Source organism: Hyaena hyaena, unplaced genomic scaffold (genome assembly GCF_003009895.1).
Source record: "Hyaena hyaena isolate Hyena2069 unplaced genomic scaffold, ASM300989v1 scaffold_131, whole genome shotgun sequence".
Classification (NCBI taxonomy): domain Eukaryota; kingdom Metazoa; phylum Chordata; class Mammalia; order Carnivora; family Hyaenidae; genus Hyaena; species Hyaena hyaena.
The window spans coordinates 1,589,491-1,611,594 of NW_024080761.1; the positions used below are offsets into that span (position 1 = coordinate 1,589,491).

Here is a 22,104-nt window from a genome sequence, read left to right on the forward strand (position 1 = left end):
GCCCCGCGACCTGCAGACTCACCCTGAGTCAGCCCGCCCGGGCGCTTCCACTCCCGGACGCGGCGCCGCGGAGGGGAGGCTGCGGGGCGCCCCCCGGCGGCCAGGCCGAGTGCGGCGCGGGCGGCCACGCGCCGTGAGCGAGAGGGGAGCGCGGGGCGGGACCACCGAGGGGCGGGGAGACACGCTCTGGGCCCGCCGCCCGCCCCCGCCGCCCGCGACGAGTGGTACGGCCCGGCCGGGGTTAAAGCCCGCGGGAGGCGGCGCGGCGGCGGCGGCGGCGGCGGCGGCGGCGGCGGCGGCGGCGGCGCGATGGGGCTGCGAGCTGGAGGGGCGCTGGGCAGGGCCGGGGCGCGCCCGGGGGCGCCGGGGGCCCCCGCGCCGAGCGGCGGCGCGCAGGGCGGCAGCATCCACTCCGGCTGCATCGCCGCGGTGCACAACGTCCCTATGAGCGTGCTTATCCGGCCCTTGCCGTCCGTGCTGGACCCGGCCAAGGTGCAGAGCCTCGTGGACACGATCCGGGTGAGGCCCCTGGGAGCCCGGCCGGAGGGAGGGTTCCGCGGTAGGGGGGTCGTCCTGGACTGGCGGAGCTCAGCGTTTGCTGTGTGACCTTGAGCAAGGGGCTGGGCCTCTCTGGGCCTCTGTTTCCTCACTTGCGCAAGCGGCAGATTGGACGGGCTCATTCAAATAACGATCGCTAACTCTGTTCATAAAGATAGCACTTGCAGTCCCCGGGAGCTGTTTCTAGTGCCTGAGCTCCGTGCAACCCTGTGAAGTAGATACTGTTCCGCTTTTACAGACGAGGAAACTGAGGCACGGGAGGATTTTTTTTTTCTTTTTTTCAGTACCTTGTCCAAGGTCAAGCTCTTCGAAAGTGGCACGGACTGGCCCCAGTGCCCAGCAGCGTGGCCCCCACACTCGCTGGCATTAAGTCGTGCGGTCACTTCCGGCTGTCACAGCCAGTGGCTGTGGGACTGGACCTGTCGTGTCTGCTGGGGGGGGGGGGTGGTTTAAACTGGAACTGAGAGAGGACAGGGGTGAGCCTCCCCCCAGTGAGGGAGGGTGTTCAAGAATGGGGACGTGATCCTGGCAGGAACTTTAGACATTTGTTTGTGTTGTATCGGCTGTCTTCCCGACCTCATGCACAAGGGCACATGTCCTATCTTGACATGATATGGGCACACGTTCTATCTTGGCCGGTTCCTCAACACTGGCATGGGGCCTGGCTGTTTGTGAAGGATGTAGCCATGTATGTGCTCTCCCACTCTGGGGCCTTCGCACAGGCTTTCATCCCTGCCGGGAACTCTCACATCTCTTCTTTTCTGTTTCTGACTCCTTCTTGCTCTTCTGGTCCCAGTGTCAGTGTCTGGTGCCCCCTGCTGGGTTAGTGGCCTCCTGTGGGCCTCCCAGACACCTGCATGCCCACCAGCATAACTCTGATCCCACTGGGTTTTAATGCCTGTTTAGACACCTGCCTTCCACGCTAGAGCCATATGCTCTGTGAGGGTAAGAACCAAGCCCGGCTTTGCTAACCACACTCCTTCCTTTTCTGTGGCACCTGTAACAAGTTACCAGGAACTTAGTGGCTTAAAACAATACAAATTTATTATTTCATACTTCTGTAGTCTAAAAGCCCCAGATGTGGGGGAGGGGGGCTCCTGGGGGGCCCAATTGCTTAAGTGACTGGTTCGTTTCCATGCAAGTTGTGACCTCCTGGTTTGTGAGTTCGAGCTCCAAGTTGGGCTCCACGCAGACAGCATGGAATTCTCTCTCGCTCTCCCTCTCTCTCTGCTCCTCCCCTGTTCTCTCCTCCCCTAAAATAAATACATAAACTTAAAAATATAATAAAACATATAAAAATCCAAAATGGGGTCTCGCAGGGCTAAAATCAAGGTGTCAGCAAGGCTGTATTCCTTCTGGAGGCTCTTGGGGAAAATCCCCCTCCTTGCCTTTCCCAGCTTCTGGAAGCCGCCCGCATGCTTTGGCTCGTGGCTTCTTTCCTCCGTCCTCAAAGCCAGCACCATCAGACCTCCCCTTTTGCCTTTCTCTTCCACTGTCAAGGACGCCAGTGATTACAGTCAGCCCACCTCCATACCCCAGAATAATCTCTCCATCTCCTTTAACTCTGTTCCACCTGCAAAGCCCTTCCGTCTTGTAAGGTAACATGTTCGCAGGCTCCAAGGGTTAGGGCATGGACATCTCAGGGGGCTGTGGTGCTGCCCACCCACCATCGTGCACCCAGCGCCCGGCCCGTCTAGCAAGTACAATGCCCCTCGTTGGTGCCCCGCGCCTCGTGTACATCAGCTCTGTGACTCTCCATCGGCAGCCTGATAGAGCGCCCACTCCCCTTTGACAGATGAGGCACTATGCCCAGGGAAGGCGAGGCTCCTTGCTCTGGGTCCCCTAGCTGCTCAGTGGAGGCGCCGAAATGCAAACCCCGGTTTTTCTTGGGCTCTGGAGCCCCTGCCTCTCCTGGCCAATACTGCTTATGAATCATTTCTGGAAGGAATGGAGACATGAATCTATCAAATAAGCATCATGAAAGAGCACCCGGGGGCCATGCCGAAGGTGGTCTCCCCACTGTCCCCTCTGCCCTCACCCTGCCCCAGGCCCTCCCTGTTCACAGGACCACGTGGTCTGCACCAGGCTGCTCAGGGCCCTAAGAGAAAGTCAGAGAAGATTCTCTTGTTACATTCACCCCATCTCCTGGTCTCCTCAGATCTGCCACCATGTCCCAAACTTGTCCTCTCCCGGTCCAGCATCTTTTGCTGGATACCTGCTAAGGCCTTGCGTCGGTCTCCCCTGCTTTTGACTCTGTCCACCCCGCCGAGCCTGCTCTCAAGTGACAGCTTCCTACAATGGTCATCAGATCACGTCACCCTCTACTGTTTAAAACACTCCAGGGCCCAGCCACTCCTCTTAGAAACAAACCTGTCCGGTCTGGCTCCCTCTGACCTTTCTGACCAGCTGTACTCCTTGACCTCAAGTCCATTCTGATCACACTGGCCTCCTTGCCCGGGCCTCCAACACGGTGAACTTGTTCTGACCTCAGGCCCTTTGCATTTGTTGTTCCCTCTGCTTGGAACGCTCTTTCCGCCAGTAACCCAGAGCAGACCCTACTGAGCACTTCCCACGTGCCAAGCACTGTTCGCAGCTCATTTAACTCAACAGCCCTATGACGTGGGTCTCTGGTCTTTGATAAGACGCCCCTATCTGGTAGATGGGACAGTTGAGGCACAGACGTTAATTGTCCGAGATCACATAGTGAAGTAGCGGAGCTGAGATTTGAGGCTGAGCCCCGGCAGTCAGGCTCTGATTCGAAACTCGTCACCCTCCTCCCAAGCTGGCTCCTCTGTGTTCGGCCTCTGCTCCCTCGTCACCTCAGCGGGGCCTCTGAGATACCCACCCCTGGCCCTGTCAACCTGTGTTCCTGTCCTCCTCGTGTTTGTCACTCCAACACTCACTTTTCCCTTCCACCTGCCCCATGAAGGCAATTGCTGTGTCCATCCCGTTCCGGCTGAACCTTATTCCCAGAGTTTAGAAGAGAGTCCAACCGATAGTGCGTCTGTGATTGTGGGAGAATAATAAACATGTTTAACAATCCGGTCTCTGGCAGGAGTGGGGCGGGGGGAGCCCTAACTTGTAGTGGCTGCTCGTTTCCCTGACATCAGTCACCGTGGCTGATTTTCAAGCTACCAAGCAGATGACAAGCAGCTCCCCAAAGCCCCGAGCATTTAACAGGCGCCTCTCCCCAGCCAGCATGCGCCCGCGTGAGGACCACGTGAAGCTCGGTGCGGCTCACAGAGTCTCCTCTGCAAACCACCAGACGCTGGGCCTGCTAACTGACTCTGTACCCTCTTCTCCAGGAGGATCCCGACAGCGTCCCCCCTATCGACGTCCTCTGGATCAAAGGGGCCCAGGGTGGTGACTATTTCTACTCCTTTGGCGGCTGCCACCGCTACGCAGCCTACCGGCAGCTGCAGCGAGAGACCATCCCTGCCAAGCTCGTCCAGTCCACCCTCTCGGACCTCAGGGTGTACCTGGGTGCTTCCACACCGGACTTGCAGTAGCAGCCGCCTTGACACCTGCCACCCCTTCCCGAGGGCCCAGAAGACCCACGTGGCCTCCAGTGGGCGGGGCCATGCAGAAGGTGGAGGGGTGCCTTCCCTGTGCCCGGGGACGGGGCGAGGTCTGACTCTGAGCACCTGATCGCCAGCTGCCAGGCCTTGGACTCATTCCTGAATGGTGTGGGAGCCCCAGATCCGACTGCCGCGAAAATGGGGTCATATCTTTGATCTCGAGGTATTTTGGAGAGCACGCGATGGAAAAGGAGATGGGTTCGGAGAGCCCCAGACTGCTGGCTCGAGTCCCGAGGACACAGTTTTGTCTGTGTCTTTCCCAGTAGGCAGAATACATTCGGCTGCGAGGAAAGGAGGCCTAAGTTACAGCGGCTTAAAAAGAGAGAAGTGTGTCCACATAGCAGGAATTCTGGAGGGAGGTGGTAGTGGTTCGGCACCCTGGCAAAGGCAGAGCTCACAGCCCTGTGATTCCTTTTGGCCCCTCCCTCCTTGCTTGTTATTTCGTGGTCAAAGATCGCAGGCGTGCCTCCAGAATTCATGGCTGTGGTCAAGGGAGAAAGGTGCAGGGGAGGAGGAAGGGCCAAGCCTGCTGTCAACTTCTTTTATAAACTCTCACCTTTTGCAGAGGCCTATTTCCTGTTCCATCCCCCTGCATATTTCCGTTTGGTGTCCTTGGCCCAAACCGGCTACCATTCCCACTCCTGGCTGCAAAGAAAGTTAAGATGGCAGGGAGCAGAATTGTCATAAGTAGCAGACCCTTCATATCCCATCTCCTGGGACTGGCACACTGTTTCCTGAAATAAAATAATTGGAATCCCATTGCCAAGAGAGACATGAGGAGCTGTGTATCAGTTAGTCTTTGCTGTGTAACAAACCATCCCAGAACCTGACCGCTAAACGCACAGCATTCATTCGCCCGTAGTTCTGTGAGTTTGTAGTTTAGGCCGGGTGCATGTGGACAGTTCTGCTGGTCTCACCCAAGGTCACCCCCAAGGCTGCATGCAGCCAGCTGGTACCCCAGAAGGGGCTGGATGGTCCAGGATAGCCCTACTCACTTGTCTAGCATTGGGCGGGCTGTTGCCGGGCTGACTTGGCCCTCCTCTACGCAGTCTCTCCAGCAGCTCAGCTCAGGCTTGTTCAGCTGGCTTCTTCTTGAGTTTTAGGCCCAGAATTGGCAAAACATCACCTCTGCGATATTCTTTTGGTTAGAGCAAATCATATGACTGGCCTGGATTTCAAGGGGTGGCAAAACAGACTACAGCTCCTACTGGGAGACACTGCAAACGATTGGTGGCATTTGTCATGAGTCATAAGCAGCTGTGCATCGGCAAATACCCGTTTCTGCCTGATTGCACAGGGCCTTGATCTGCCCAAGCTGAGGTTGGTTACCAAGACATTGGCCTGGCCCCTAAATCTAGGGGATGAAGCGAAGGGGCAGGGGTGAATCTCCCAGGGCGGGGCCTGCTCTAGTACAGGCATCTCTCAGGGTCTGAGATGGTGGGATAGAGATAGGCCGGGTGAGACATTCCAAAGGGACTTCTGAAAATAAGAGTCTCAGGTGACAGGAAGAGGGACAGGAAGGGTGCCGAGTGAGACAGGCTTTGTTCTCATCGCCCTGCTAAGGAAACTTGGTCACAGGTGGTTTCCATCTCCCCAGCTCGGTAACAAAGATCACTGCTTTCCCACCCGTTCTCTCCCAGGCAAAGATGACTGAGGCGACCAATTTAAATTTAAAATGAATACAGTCCTAAATGCAGTGGGACATCCTAGAACCAAAAAAGGGCAGTGACAGAAACATTGGAGATCTGAATGAGGTCTGGGTTTTACTTAATAACCTACCAATGTCGGGCTCTTAGTTTTGGGAAATGTACGTGTAAAATGGGAGATGATGGGGGGTAGGCGGGGTGCAGAGTATCCGGGAACTCGTTACTCTCTTTGCAACTTTTATGCAATTCAAAAACCATTCCCAAATAAAGGCTTATTTAATAAAAGCGAGGGGATATCATTACTCCCGACTGCCGCCTTAGGTTCTCCAACGGCTGGGCCCCACCCCCAGAGTTTCCGACTTGGTAGGTCTGGAGTGAGGCCTGCGGGTTTGCTTTTCTAGCAAATTCCCAGGTGCTGCTGCTGCTGCTGCTATTCGGGAACCAGAAGCTGAGACCACTGATCTAGACTGAGGCAGTTCTCTTCAAACACGGGGACAGCCCCTCCACGCACTTTGGGCTGGGTCCCAGGAGCCCGTGTTATGGGATCAGCTTGTACACCCATTCATCAGGTGACGTCGAACAAGCCCTTCCCTGGGGACTTCTTCCAAGCTGTCGAGTGGACTGTCTACCCCTAAGATCTGTACCAAGGGTCAGAAAGCCGGGGGCAGGTTGGGTAAACTGCTGTCCCGAGCTGCTGCACGGGCTCACGGGAGTAGTCCCCTCCGGACCCACTGGTGGGTCTAGGGTACCGGAATGGTTGCCCCTTCCTGAAAAGCCTTTCCCTTCTTGCAGATAAGACCCAAGCCAGCAGCTTGGTCTAGACCTTGCCAGACACCGGGAGGGCGGTGAGGAACAGACTTGGAACAGGAGGAGGAGCAGGGTTTTGAAAACTGCCTTGGTTGGTTGCTCTCGGTGGAGGTTGCGAGCTGCGTTTTTCTCCTGCGCCAGCAGGTGGCGCTGCTTTCTGGCCCGGCAGAGCTGGGCGGGGCCTCTAGCCGGCGGAGCAGGGGCTGTGGGGAGAGGGTGGAGGGAGGGGCCTGGCTGCGACCGCGGTAGACCAGTTGCCCAGAGTTTCAGGTTCTATTTACCCGGTTCGTTCCTGTTCTGTGGTCTTGCACGCACCGTGGCCTCCCTAGTCTACCCTGGGGGTGCTGAGCCCCATGGTCTCAAGCTCAGCAAAGACGGCACCTCCTGCAGGAAGCTTCCGGATACTCCAGGCTGAGCCACATCCCTCTGCTGGGCTCCCCAGCCCAACGGTGTGTCCCCTCCTCGGACAAACCACGGCTCCCCAGGAACCTGGGTCCAGTGAACGTGTGTAGGGACCCCTTGACGCCCTGCGCTGCCCGGAACCTAACCCTTCACCGTGGAAGATTTAAAATGGTTTTTGATTTCACAAGTTATGTGTGCCTATATTCAATCTTTGAAACGTTAAGGTATTAAAATGCTACATGATAAAAAGTTAAAATATGAGAGGCAAGCTGAAGGCCACGTGAGTCCCAGCCCTGGCGGTGCCTTTGCCCTCCCCTCTTCTGGGACAGTTACCTTCATGAATTTAGCATGTGTCCAGACCTTCTTCTAACTTTGTGATAACGTCGTGTGTAAAGCGTAAGTAAGGCATGCTTTTCTTTTTCACATTTCGCAGATTGCATTTCTCCCCGGGCACGGTGCCAGGCCATCCCCCCCATTAACTGTCTTTGCTCTTCTCCAAGAGTCTCCCTTGTTCTGGCCACCTCCTCAGAAGGGCCTCCCCTGACCACTCTGTCTAAAACAGTCCCCCCACCCCCCATCACTCTATCACCTTCCTCGCCTTTATTTTCTCTGTGGCATTTACCGCACTCCTTGAAAATATCTTCTACATCTGTGTCTGGCTCACCCGCTAGAAAACATTCTCCAAGCAAGGCTTGATCTGTTTTATCACTGCAGGTCCACTGGGAGAAATGGTGTCTGATACATAGTATCACTAAGTTCACTACATATTTGTTGGGTGAATAAATTCAGTGTAGGTCTAGCTCATTCTTTTACTTGCTCTGTGGCATTCCAGGGTCTGAACACACCATTTGCCAGTCATGTTCCTGTTAATGGACATCGAGCTTTCCAGTTATTTGCTGTCATGAGCAATTCCACTGTCACTCACTGTGCTCTCTCAATTGTCCCCGTAGGAGAGGGACTGCCTGGCTGATACGCGGCTCAATTTCTAACTTCTCAGGTCCTAGCAGATGGCAGAGTGGTGGTTCCAAATGCCTTTTCCTCCAGCAAAGTTTCGGGGGCTGCTTTCCTTCCCTGCACCCCAAGCAGTGTTTCTTAACCTTTTCTGGGTCATGAACACGGTTGAGAATCAAAAAAAAAAAAAAAAAAAGCCCTGAGCCCTTTCTCCAGCAACACACACAAATATTTTGGGCAAATTCTGGGGTTCCTTGGATTTGATGTCCCCCAGGGGCCCCTGTACTGAATGTTTAGAAGCCTAATTGTCTCATTGTATGGATGGGAACACTGAGGCACACCCGGATGGGGGCGTGAATGAATGAATAAATGGGGATGTCTTTTGGGAGGGAGGGATAGAGAAGAGTGTTCAGACCCAATCTGCCTCAGGTCAGAAAAACACCTGCAGCGAGTGGGGGTGGGGAGGTTCCAGCCCCGCCCTCCCCTTTGGGGGATGGGCTCCGGGGGTTCCTGGATTTGAGTCTAGGCAGCTCCACCTGTCAGCCCTGGAGGAAAGGCAGGCCCAGTCCAGCATCCGGGGTCAAAGTGGGGAACCGGGCAGAGGCTCTGACTCCGCTGGGCCAGGAGAAGCCGCCGGGTCTCCCATACACGTGCGTCTTTACACCCACATTCGCTTCCGCGCGACTCTGCCCATGGGGGCCGTTTCTGACTCTGGCACTCGCGTAGCGCGGGAAGATAGGAAGGGGTCATCCCAGGGGGCCGTCGTCGCCAGCAGCGCCTCCGCCCCTGACGCAGGAGTCCCGACAGGTGGACAGGGCAGCTTTCTCTTCCGTGTCGGAGAGATGGGTAAACTGAGGCCGCAGCGGGGCGCCGACCGCCCCCCCCCCCCAAGCATCCGGCGGGCGCGGCCTCGTTAACCGCGCGCACACGCGGACCCCTGCCGGCGATCCGCCCGGCCCTCCCTCGCGGCCCCTTCCCGTCCCCGGGCCTGACCCCCGGCGCTGCCTGACAGATGACCTCAGCTGCCGCCAATCCATTGGTTCCAGCTCCCGGGGGGAGCGCAGAACAAAGCGTGCTTTGTGGCGGGGCCGTCCCCTCGCCCGGCGTGTCCGCCGCCGGGACCCCCTCCGGAACTCTGAGCGACGCCCCCCGGCCGACAGCCGTGTAATGTCTTCCAGGCGCTGTGGCTCCTTCCAGAGCCCGAAGGCCTCGCTCGCCTCCCCCGGGGGGCTCCCCGGGCCGCCCAGGGCCCCCCAGGCCGCGGGAGCGGGGGCGCCCCCAGCGGGAGGTCGCGGTGGCCGCCAGCCCGTCCTTGCGCAGGGAGCCAGGGACAGGTGCCACCACCTGATGACCTTCCTCTCTAACCCTTGGGGCTCCCATATGGGGCGGAATGAATGGTGGTCATTACTATTACTATAATGGTCGTTGTTTTGTGTCTGCGAGGGGGAGTCACTTTAGACCCACGCAGACCTGGGTATGAACCTTGACTTTGCCACCTCCTGGCTGTGGATAAGTTCGCCTTGCAAAACACCAGCAGTAACGGCTGGCATTTCTTGCGCACCTAGTGTGTGCCAGGCCCTACTAAGTACTTAAAGGCTTTGTTTAATTACTTTAACCCTGGCAACAAGCTTAGGAGGGAGGAGGTATTACCCTCCTTTTGCAGAGGGAGGGAGCCGAGGCCCCAGGGGCCCGGAAGACACGTTCACCACCCTGAGCCTCAGTCTTCCTGTCTGTACAATACACCCTCAAGGGTCGCCCAGCCTCCTCGCTTTCCTCTTTCCAGATGAGAACACAGGCTGGGAGCAGGGTGACTGCGGAAATCCAGCATGTTCTGCCCCTAAGGCCCTCTGTCCTTTGAGGATGCTCGGAGGCTCCCCACAGGCCTGGAGGGGAGAGACCCCGTTTGCCTGCCGCTGGAAAACTTTCCCCTCAGAGGTAAGCTTCTTGAGGGGTGAGGGGTGAGGGGCGACCGCAGGAAGAGAAGGAAACCGTGACCAGAGAGGGAACCAAAGGACAGGGCTCTCGGCCTTCCTGGCCCTTTGCACACCTCCCTGGACTTTCACCCTACACACTGGTGTCTGATACCCGTTGTGCACCAGGCAGTGTTCCAGGCTCTGGGCTCATCAGAGCACAAAACAGACGAAACCCCTGGCCCCTTGAGGTCCATTCAGGGGAGATGGGCAATAAGCACACAGGAAACATGTATCGGGTATAACGTGGAGTACGCGGTAGGCAAAAGAATGAGATGGAAAATATTAATTTGATAAGGTAGTTGACCTCTGCGGGGGGGGGGGGGGGGCGGGCAATGATCCAAACAGAGAGGAGGGAAGCCCTTCAGAGGTCAGAGGGAAGCATGTTCCAAGCAGAAGGAACAGCACATGCAAAAGCCCTGGGGTGGGAAACTGCTTGGAGCATCCAAGAAACAGCAAGGAGGGCACTGTGGTGGAGGCAGCCAGGATGGGACAAAGGCTGGGGCTGGGTGGGTGACAAAGTTGGGAGAGACGGCCACCGTCCACTTGGGAGGGGCCTCGGAGATGGTGAGGACCTTGTTGGTTTTTGTTTGTTTGTTTGTTTTTCCCTCCAAGTTATCTGGGAGCCATGTGGGGTTTTGGGCAGAGGAGAGACCTGATCTGGAGGCTCTGGCGGCTGAGAGCAGCAGGGATGGGAAGGAGGGGGAGGGGGAGTCTGCTGCTGTCCCCAGGGCCCACGAGGTGGTTGGTAGACTGGACCAGGTAGAGAGATCAGACCCCAGATGTAATACGAAGTCGGAGTCCCAGAATTTTCCAGTGGAGGGAACTGAAGCTGAGGGAGGAGAGAGGAAGGACCTTGGCGACCCCCAGATTTGGGGGTCCACCAGCCCTTTCCACAGTGTTCATGGACAGAGTCCCTGAGGTGAGCTCCCCTCTTCCACTGGTAACCCTGGTAGGCGTGGCCAAGCACAGAACTCGACGTAGGTCCTCTGGTCCCCCAGGAGCACAGTGAAGGGGTGAGGCTAGAACAACACCTCTCAGGGGGTGCCCGGGTGGCTCCATCGGTTGAGTGTCTAACTTGCGCTCAGGTTATGGTCTCACAGGTATGAGTTCGAGCCCTGCGTCCAGCTCTGTGCTGACAGCTCAGAGCCTGGAGCCCACTTCGGATCCTGTGTCTCCCTCTCTCTCTGCCCCTCTCTCAAAAATAAATAAATATTAAAAGAAAAAAAATTTTTGTAAAGAAAAACATCTCTTGAAGCCCACCAACAGCCTCCCTTTACAATATGGGCCACTTGGGAAGGCGGGCTTTGTATCACCTTCAGGGACCACTGCTTTTGAATTTTTTTTTTTTTTATGTTTTATTTATTTCTAGGAGAGAGAGAGAGAGAGACAGCATGAGCAGGGGAGGGTCAGAGAGAGAGGGAGTNGGGCTCAAACTCATAAACCATTAGATCATGATCTGAACCAAAGTTGGATGCTTAGCCAGCTAAGCCACCCAGGCACCCCTGAATACATCATTTCCTAAATGAACATTTGTAGAGTTTTAGAAGTCAATTCTCCATATCTTTAGTCTGGGGTATCATTAAACTACAAGGCTAGAACATAATTTCAAATATAGACATACTGAAAATACAATTAATTAAGACAAAAAGCTTTTAGTATTTTATGACAGAAGGGAGGTGGGTAGGAACAAGAAGAATATACTTAATTGTAATGAGCAGTGGCTAATGTATAGAATTGCCAAACCACTGTTTTGTGCACTTGAAACCAACACAACACCAAATGTTAATTACTGGAGCTTTTAAAAACTTAAAAAGAAACTTTTAGTTTTAAAAGCTTACTGGGTCCATGTTTTATTTCATTTGCATCTTCCTGTCTAGTATCAGATGTTAAGAAGGTGCTTAATGAATACTCAGGCAAATCACTGCATCTTTCTAAGCCTCAGCTCCCTCATCAATGAGTGGGATTGATAACCACATCATAGAGTTATTAGAGAATTAAATGAGATACTGCTTTGTATGCTGCCTGTTACAAAAGGTTGCTATTATTGTTTGCATATCTGATCCTATAAGCCTTTGTAGGTTATAGGGCCTTTGCACCTTCAATCTGTTATAGAAATACAAGACTATGCATTTTATATTTCAGTTCCAAAAATGAGGTAATAGTTGAGTAACAAAAGACAGGCTTAGAGACAAACTGGAAAGTGCAGATGAATACAGCCATCCGACTATGAGAATGATTGGTAAGGACCCATTACCTTATGAAACTAATTCTTGACCTTTGGAATGATTTTTATTTGTCACAAAGCATAAAGTTATTATTGAATAACATAACGAACGCATGTTATAGGTCAAATGCAAATTTCGTTGCTTCATATGAATCTTCCCTCCACTGAGGACTTTAAGCAATTCTCCCATAGACCTGACTCCAAATAGGTGAAGAACCACTGACTTAAAATGTTATAGTTACAGAATCTACTTTGCTCTCCTTATAGGCAGATTTAAAAATAATTTATTACTTTTTAAAAAAAATTTAATGTTTTATTTATTTCTGAGAGAGAGAGAGACAGTGTGAGCAGGGGAGGGTCAGAGAGAGAGGGGGACACAGAATCTGAAGCAGGCTCCAGGCTCTGAGCTGTCAGCACAGAGCCCGATGCAGGGCTCGAACCCATGAACCATGAGATCATGACCTTAGCTGAAGTCAGACACTTAACTGGCTGAGCTACGCAGGCGCCCCTAAAAATAATTTTTTAAAAGAAACCCTTTTTTTTTAAATTTTTTATTTATTTCTAGGAGAGAGAGAGAGAGAGACAGCATGAGCAGGGGAGGGTCAGAGAGAGAGGGAGTCACAGACCGAAACAGGCTTCAGGCTCTGAGCTGGCAGTCAGCACAGAGCCCGACGCGGGGCTCAAACCAACGAACCGCTCAAACCAATCATGACCTAAGCGAAAGTCGGACGCTTAACCGACTAAGCCACCCAGGCGCCCCAGGGACCACTGCTTTTGAATGAGTGAATCTCTTTGCTTTTGTTTTACTTAAAAAAAAATTTTTTTTTGGTTAAAGGAAACTTGAGATAGCCAGACTAAGTGGAAAATGGGTAGCACGTGACATAAATAAATGTGGCTGTCGGTATGAACAGTGTAAACACGGCACTGTCTGACTTCTCCGGATCCGGCTGAGGTCGCTTCCTCTTTGTAGCAAGTGTCTGAAAGACCCCCCGCCCCCAACCCAGGGCTCTTGTCTTGCAGGAGAGTCAGAAATTGAGGAGATTGAAGAAAAAGGACTCATCATCTCGCTGTCGGCATCCTCACCTTGTTTTGTTTTGTTTTGTTTTGTTTTGTTTGACAAACAGAAAGCGCTTATGGTTTTATTTAAAAATTTTTAATGTTTTATTTATTCTGAGAGAGAGAGAGAGACAGCATGAGCAGGGGACGGTCAGAGAGAGAGGAGGATACAGAATCTGAAACAGGCTGCAGGCTCTGAGCTAGCCGTCAGCACAGGGCCTGACATGGAGCTCGAACCCACGGACCATGAGATCATGATCTGAGCCGCAGTCAGATGCTTAACCGACTGAGAAACCCAGGCACCCCAACTTATGGTTTTATTTAAATGCTTCCCAACTATGAAGTCATTTAATACAACAACCCCATAAGGTGGGTACACTTATTATCCCCACTTTGCAGATAAGGAAACTGAGGCTCAGAGAGATGAGGTCCCTGGCCCACAGTCACACAGTAGGGGGATGAGGCGGAGCCAAGATTCAAACGGGGTCAGGCCCATTGTGCAGGCCACTCATGTAATCGATCACCACTCAGTCTGTCTCTTGAAGGCATTTCATTATCACTTTGGAAGTGCCGAACTTCTGGATCTAGAAAAGCCTTCAGTTAATTTTAATTCAGTAAGAGTGTCTACTAAATGTAAGGATATCAACCATATCACCCTTTGCTTGAAAGGGTTTGAGGATTTGGGACACCTGGGTGGCTCAGTCAGTTAAGCGTCCTACTTTGGCTCAGGTCATGATCTCATGGTTCATGGGTTCAAGCCCCAGGTTGGGCTCTGTGCTGACAGCTTAGAGCCTGGAGCCTGCTTTGGATTCTGTATCTCATTCTCTCTTCGCCTCTCCCCTGCCTTGTGCTCTGTCTCTATCTGTCTCTCAAAAATAAATGTAAGAAAAAAAATTTTAAGTGTTTGAGGATTGAATTTAAAAATAATCCCAGACTCCTCACCATCAATGCCCTGAATGAACTGCCTGTGCTCATTGCACTCCAGCCAGGCTGACTGCCCTATAGTTCCCAATTGCTTTCTGACCTCAGGGCCTTTGCACTTGCTCTCGACTCAGTCTGGAATGCCCTTCTTCTGCTTCTTCAAGCTCCTTCACATCCTTCAGGACTCAGCTCAAATGCCGACTCCTTAGAAAGGCTTTCCCTGATTCCTCATCCTCATTCCCTGATTCCATCATGGTCTCCCCGATATTCTAACCCCTTATTTCCCTTCAGAGCTTGTAATTATTTGGTTTATTTGCCCATGTACTTGTTCTTTTTCTTGCTGCCGCACCATGAGGTAAGCCGCATGCAAGCAGAATCTGGTGGGCAGAGAAGCTTAGCATCTGAGACAAAGAACTCAGAGTAGAGCAGACTGGTGGCATTTGCACTGTCCCCAGAGAGGGGAGTAGATGTGTCTGTGAAGTGCAAAGAGCAGGGGCTCACTAGGAAAATGAACTTCATATGAGGAAAATCTTTCACACAGTCCCAGTGAAAGGACGATGTCATAAGGTAGTGAGTGTCCCATCGCCAGAGCTATGCAAGCTAAGATAGGATAACCCCTGACTGTGACCACCTGATACATGGGCACTGTGCAGAGGGACTCATTACCATAGATGAGGTAGATAATCATTCACTTGCTCATTTAGTCATTCATTCATTCAGTCAGTCAGTCAGTCATTCAGTCTCCTATCTATCCATGTATTCATTGACTCCACATTTCCCAAACTTTACTGTGTCAGGAACAATCCTCACGACTTCAGCCACAGCCACAGGACATCTGCACTTAATATCTCACGCACAAAACATCTTCAGTCCACCTTGGGAGGTATACGTGTTCTTAAATGAGCCTTGTTGAGGTATAATGTGCCTACAACAGAATGCATTCATTTAAAGCGTACGGCGCCGTGCATTTTGACAGATTTGCACGCCCGCGTAGCCACCGCCTCAATCCGGACGCAGAGCGTCTCCACGGCCTCCACGCGTCCCCTCGTGGCCCTGTCGTCACGCTGGCCCCGCACCATCACTTGATCAGAAACTGCCAACCACTTCGGGATTTCTCCAGGACCAGCTGGCACTGCCCTCGGCACGATCCAAACGGAAATGAAAACGCCAAATCCCTTACCACACATAGAAAGGAACCGGGCCCAATGAATAAAACGGAAACAGAACGACATTCCCCGAGGCTAGCTGGCACCTTGGCCTGCAGAAACGCTGGGACAAGACAGCTTTCTCCAGGTTATAAAAAGAAAGAGGGCGGCAGACAGACAGACACCCACGGGTGTTGGAAAGGTGTTCCTGGCGTCTCGGAGACTTGCTGCTTGGCCTGTGCGAAGGCCTGGCAGCTACTGAAAAAAGAATGACTTTCTTGCCATCGATGTGATTGAAGACCTTGTCGTTGTCCCCCACCCCCCGCCCCCATATCAGCTTCTGTCCACCCCCCACCTCACCACTGCGATGCAGGCTCCACGTTTGGGACACATGGCAGGTCCCCGTCTCCTCTTTCCTCCACCCACTCATTCATTTGCCCACATACCAAGTGTTTGGAGCTACAGACAAAAGTATATTCCAGGCACTGTGCCAGCCTTGAACGTGGCACGGTGTCAGCACATAGTAGATGCTGAGCGAATCTGCCGAAAGGGTTGCTGTGAGATGAAAGACACAAATGCCCATCTTCCTTTTGATACGCTCAGCTGTTGCTCTAACAAAATCCTCACGGAGCAACCAAGGAGGACTTCCTCGAGGAGGCAGCCCTTGAGCCAAAAACTTGACCGCCTCCTTCCACTCGGTCTCCTTCCGCTCATTTGACAGGTGCAGAAGTGGGGAGACGACGAGGTAAAATGACTTGCTCGAGGCCACACAGGAAGAAGAGAAGGAAGAAGGCGGGATCCAGGCCTCAGGGCCCCAGCCCCCTGTTTCTCCCAAGCGCTGTGCTGGGTCCCAGCCCAGCAGACAGGACAGCCGGCCTGGGGAGGGAGCTTCGAGGCCCCGAGTCTGGAATCCATTTGCTCCGGCCCAGTAATGTTTTCCCAGGGAGAAGAGGGAGGCCCCGGCCCCGGCCCTCCCTGGACCCCCCCTCCCGCCATCTGCTCCCTGTTTATTTATTTATACTTAAGTCTCACCTCCCAACCCTGCCGGGGGCACCAAACATACCCGGCATCCCTGCAGAGAGGGGAATGGGGGGGGGGAGGCACCGTCAGCCCCCTCGGCCAGGGGAAGCCCAGGTCTGAGAGCTTCCCAGCCCTACAGCCTCTGCAGAGACCAGCCAAGATGACTGGGTTCAAATCCCAGCTAGTGGGGCTTCCCGGCTGTGTGACCGCTCCGTGATTCCACCTCCTCATCTGTGCAATGGGGTTAATCACAGCCATCACGTCGTGGGGTTAGTAGTGAGGATTCAGTGAAGCCTGTGCGTGGGGTCTGGCACAGACCCTCACCAAGTGTGACCTTGAGTAACAGACAATCCCTTTCTGGCCTCTTCCCTCATCTCTGCAGTGGGCAGTGAGCCACAGCATCTCAGGAGCTCGGACACAACGTCCGAGGATATATGGGGGCTTGTGAACCCCGTCCCCTCCCCGGAACCCGCACCCCTGGTGTTGAGATCATTGAGGCCGGCCCCTGCCTCCAGTGGATATCGCCCTCCAACCATCTCCTAATTTGTAGGGAAGGTGACCCAGCACCTTCCCCAGCCCCGCACGAGGCCAGGGAGGCACTTTCAGCAATCTAGCTCTGCTCCGCCCGCCCCCCCCACCCCGGGATGGCACCTTCTGGGAGGCTAGCACCACCACACAGGTGCTGATACGCCCACTGTGGTCCCAGGAAACTGCGCCCAGCTGCTCCGCAAGGACCATCTGCTCAGGGGCCGTGTGCTGGGAAGGAGCTGCTGGCCCAGGCCAGTCCCCCAGGACTGATGCCACCCTCCGTGGGACCGGCCTCCCCTCCTGCCCGAGCCACAGGAGGCTGGGTGCCGCCATCCCTTCCTCTGTCCCCCATTCCTCTATCTGAGCCTTTATCCCCCCAAATCCCCAGGTCCAGTCCCCTCCCTGAGTCCACAACCCTCGGTCTGAGCCCCACCCTCTCCCTGCTCTGCCCTCTCCGTCTCGTGCCCCCAGCCTCTCCCTGAGACCCTGTCACCCTCACCAAGGGCCTGCGTGTGCCACTGAATCTTGTTCCTGTCTCTGCTCACATGTCCTTGGAATGGCTTCTTGTCTCACTGAGCCCCCTCCTCTGCGCCCCACCCCCCTCTCTGAGCCCACAGCTCACCACCTCCATGCACAGCACACAGTGCTTGGATGCCCACTTGAGGTGCCATCTAAAGGTCTTTTGGGGGTCCCAGGGCATCTAGGCAGACTCCCCACTCTGGGGACCACACTGCCCTGAAGAAGCCACAGGGGGGCAGCTTTCTGCAAAGGAGAAAGGAGAGCCAATGGCAGAGCGCAGGAGCCACCTCGCCAGGGAAGGAGCACCCAGCACAGCCCATGGCTGTGCCAGGGCTCTCCCAGCACACGCAGCAGCCCCAGGCGCCACATTCCAGAAGCCCCATCGGGTCAGCAAGCCGGACCCCAGGAGCCGTGTTCCTTCTGGGGTGGGGAGAGTCAGGGAAGACGGCTCGAGGCTTCCATCACCAGAGAGGACCAAACAGTGGGAGTTTTGAGAGGCCAGTGAGGGGCCATGGAGACGTACACGGGCCATGCCCCGCTGCCTGCGACACCCGTGTGAAGCCCGTTTCTTCCTCACTGCCCAAAGGAAACTGAGGCTCGGGAAGAGGTATCGTCCACCTGACTCTCACAGGAGGCCCTGGGCCGCCGTCAAACCAAGCAGGGTGCATTTCATGTCTTCACTTCTCTCTGCTCCACCCCCGGCCTGGGGAAGGGAGAGGACGTGGATGAGCCCCACCCCATATGAGGGGAGTTGGGGGGGAGTCAAAGTTCTGAGGAGGGCGGGAATGGGGGGAGGGGAGACGAGGCAGGTGTCTGTGGGATCCTCTAGCCTCACCTCCCTCAGTCCTCTATCCCCCCCACCAAGCGGGCCCCTGACCTCATCTGGCATCCATGTGCTGGGCTTGCACCTGAGTACACACTCCCCAACAATCTGTCTTGGGCTGTCAGAGGATCAAGGGGGCTCCCAAGGCCGGGCCCAGCAGGGAGCTGGAGGGAAGTCCCTAACAAGAACTAAGGAGGGGACCCGGGCGGTTGAGGCGGCCGCGGGGAGAAGCCAGGCTGGGAACACAGGCATGAGCCTGGGTCTGCCAGGCCCCCCCGGAAGGCCCGGCTCCCCGGAGGTGAGACCTGTCAGCTCCCTTGCGCAGGGGTCCTGGACTGCTTTCCAGGTCTGTTTGGCCTTCTGACTTTGGGGAGCTGGCCCTTCCTCACTCAGAGGCTCCATTCCCTTGTTTGCGAACATGAAGGGATTGCATCTCAGGTGGACGGAAGGTTCTAAAATCAAGAAGAGCTCTCTCTCGTGCCAAGAGAAAATGGCCTCCCAAATGCTAAGTGAAATAAAGCAAGATGCGGAGCAACATGTACATTCACCTACTTTCTATGTGCATCTAACTGTAAAAGAAGATACATGTGTGTATCAGCCTGCCTGTGCCTAGAACAATCTGGAAGGACGCAGGAAACAGCAGGAGAGGGTGGCTGGGGAGGGAGGAGGAGGGAGACTTGCCTTATACTTTTCTATACTGTTGAATTATTGGTCCACGCTCATGTCTTCTTTGGTCGAATAATAATTACATTTAATGCAAAATATATCATCCTGCTAGAAAGCCTGTGGGTAGGAAGTATGAAGAGAGCAGAATATTTGCATCGTCTCAATGCGTCTCCCCACAGATATTTAATAATTACAAAGAGAAAAATCGTGCCTTTATCATGGCAAAAACTGGCAGACAGCACCTTACACAAGTGGTCAAGGTGAATACCACTAGCAGCAGGGCAAATTGACACTATGTGCCCCCGGATAGGACAGACTGCGAAAGACACAGTATCACTGCTGTGGTGTTATTGCCAAGACCGCCTGACCTGAATCTAATCATAAGGAAATATCAGAAAAACACAACGAGAGGGACAGCTTACAAAACAATTGGTCTATGCCCATGAAACGATGTCAAGGTCCCAGAGGTAAAAACAAAACAAAACAAAACAAAACAACAGTAACAAAACAAAACAAAAAAAAAAACCCTTAGGAGCTATTCCAGATAAAAGGAAACTAAAGAGGCATCAAAACTAAATGCAACATGTATCCTGGATTGGATACTGGATCCAAAAGAAGTTTGTTTTCTATGAAGGACATTAGTGGAATAATTAGCAACATTTCACCAAGTCTATAACATACACAATAGTTTGTAACAATGTTGATGTCCTGATTTTCGTATCTGTACTCTGGTGGTTTTAAGGATGTTCTTATTTGGGGGCGCCTGGGTGGCTCAGTCAGCTAAGTGTCAGACTTCAGTTCAGGTCATGATCTCACAGTTTGTGAGTTCAAGCCCCGCGTCAGGCTCTGTGCTGACAGCTCAGAGCCTGGAGCCTGCTTTGGATTCTGTGTCTCCTTCTCTCTCTCTCTGTCCCTCACTGACTCATGCTTTGTCTTTCTCTTGCTCTCTCAAAATACATTAAACATCTTTTCAAAAAAATAACAGTCTTGTTTTTAAGAAATATACCTGGAATAATTTCGAGGTAAAGAGGCACCATGTCTGCAATTTACTCCTGCACAGACTGAAACGTAAGCAGAGAGGGAATGATAGAGGAAGGGTAGTAAACTGTGAGCATTGGAGGAATCTGGGTGGAGGTATACAGGAATTCTTTGCACTATTTTTGCCACCTTTCTATAAGCCTGAAATTGTTTCAAAATAAGAAGTCCTGGTAGAGACATAGGTCACTGGCATTGCTAACATTTAGTGGGTCTACAGGATGTCCGGGGGCTGTCACAGATGAGGGGGTGAAATTTGACCATGTGTGCCAAGCACTCAGACACCACATCTGCCTACTAAGATGGTAGTACTGTATATTAACATAATGGAATATTAGATTATAATATACAGTGTATTACATTACAATACATGCAATATAGAATATTATGCTATTAATCTCATGAAATATTATACTAGTGAAAAAGAACTGCAGCTGCTTGCCTCAACAGAGTGGATCTTCAAAGCATGTTGTGGAAGAAACAATGCAAGTCAGATAGGATCCATGTTATAAATAGAAATGTATATATTATATTATGGGCATTTCTATACTTCAGAGAATGAAATACAGTCCTATATATTGTGTAAGAATTTATGTATATGTTGGAGCACCTGGGTGGCTCAGTTGGTTAAGCGTCCGAATTTGGCTCAGGTCATGATCTCACAGTTTGTGGGTTCGAGCCCTGCGTTGGGCTCTATGCTGACAGCTAGCTCAGAGCCTGGAGCCTGCTTCAGATTCTGTACCTCCCTCTCTCTCCGACCCTCCCCTGCTCACGCTGTCTCTCTCTTTCTCTCAGAAATAAGTAAAAACATTAAAAAACTTTAAAAAATAAATAAATTTTTTTAAAAAAAGAACAACCCATATTAATGAGCTCCCTGTGTTCTTCAGTGTGTGAGTATTCTTGAAGAGTACAGCATGTTTGTATGGGTATTGTAGCTTTCTGTGTATGCATTGTATTTTATTTTATTTTACTTTATCTTATTTTATTTTTGAGAGTGAGCGTGAGTGAGCACACAAGCAAGAGAGGGACGGAAGGAGAGAGAGAATCCCAAGCAGGCTCCACACTCAGCACAGAGCCCACAGTGGGGCTTCATCTCAAGACCACAAGATCATGACCTGAGCCAAAATCAAGAGTCAGTCACTTAACCAACTGAACCACTCAGACGCCGTATGCACGCATTTTCATTTATTTTTGCTCTGATGCTTATTCCCTGTTTAACATCAGTTTGGGTTGCGGCTTGACTTAGGACTTCTAGTTGCGAACTGGGGCTCCTTGGTTTGCGCCCACATGTTTTCCTCTTTAACCCCCAGTAATGGGCATCTGGATACTCCCTAAGTCCCTGTCACCACACAGCCACTACAGTGGCATGTCCTTTTCAGGGCTCGCATGAGAATCTTATCTGGACAAAGACTCAGGCGCCCAATTGCTGGGTGGTAAGGTCTGTTTTTCCTTTGCAGTACAATAAATTACCCTTAATTCAGAGGCTTTACACAATGCTTTGCTTTATTCATAGTTTTGTGGGGCGGGAATTCAGGAAGGGCTTGGCTGGGCCACTCACATCCGATCTGTGTGGTGTCACCGAGACAGCTGGGGCTGGAGGTTCCCTTCCAAGATGGCTGACTTCATCACTCAGGTCTGCAGCCTTGATGCACCTGGTCTTTCTCTATCTCTGGGTCCCTCTCACGGTGACTCATCCTAGATGACACCTCTCTGTAGCCAGCTAGACTTGCTCACAGCATGGCAGTCTCAGGGAGATTAGACTTCCTTCGTGGCAGCTGGCTTCTCCCCAAGTGGTCACGCCAAGAAAGAGGAAGTAGAAGCTGTTAGTCTTTTTCTTTTTCTTTTTCTTTTTCTTTTTCTTTTTCTTTTTCTTTTTCTTTTTCTTTTCTTTTCTTTTTTTTTTAATATGGAACACTTTAGGAATTTGCATGTCATCCTTGCACAGGGGCCGTGCTAATCTTCTCTGGATCGTTCCTATTTTAGCATCTGTGCCGCCAAAGTGAGCACAGAAGCTGCTAGTCTTTTAAGATCTGGGCCTAGAAGCTGCTACAGCTTCACTTCTGCCACAGTATTGGCCAGAGCAGTCATGGAGCAGCCCAGGTTCAGAGAGTAGGTGCACAGACTGCCCCTGGTGCTGGGAAGACTGTCAGAGAATTGGGGGTCATCTTCTACACCCTACACCCATTATGTAGTTAACGTCCCAGCTTGCCATCAAGATGGCGGTTCCTGTCCCCACAACCGCAACACTCCCT

The 22,104-nt window shown here is 52.8% G+C and overlaps 1 protein-coding gene and 1 non-coding gene across 2 annotated transcripts; one reads left to right on the top strand and one right to left on the bottom strand.

Annotated features, from left to right (window-relative positions):
• Positions 1–309: 309 nt before the first annotated feature.
• SRXN1 (sulfiredoxin 1) lies at positions 310–6,067 on the top strand. The gene is made up of 2 exons (XM_039237813.1): positions 310–519; positions 3,864–6,067. Exons 1-2 carry the CDS (start codon positions 310–312, stop codon positions 4,065–4,067), a joined length of 414 nt encoding a protein of 137 aa, XP_039093744.1. The 3' UTR covers positions 4,068–6,067.
• A 15,685-nt stretch (positions 6,068–21,752) lies between these two features.
• On the bottom strand, positions 21,753–21,859 carry LOC120235474. The gene has a single exon (XR_005529424.1). It is a non-coding gene; the product is annotated as a U6 spliceosomal RNA (small nuclear RNA).
• Positions 21,860–22,104: the final 245 nt, after the last annotated feature.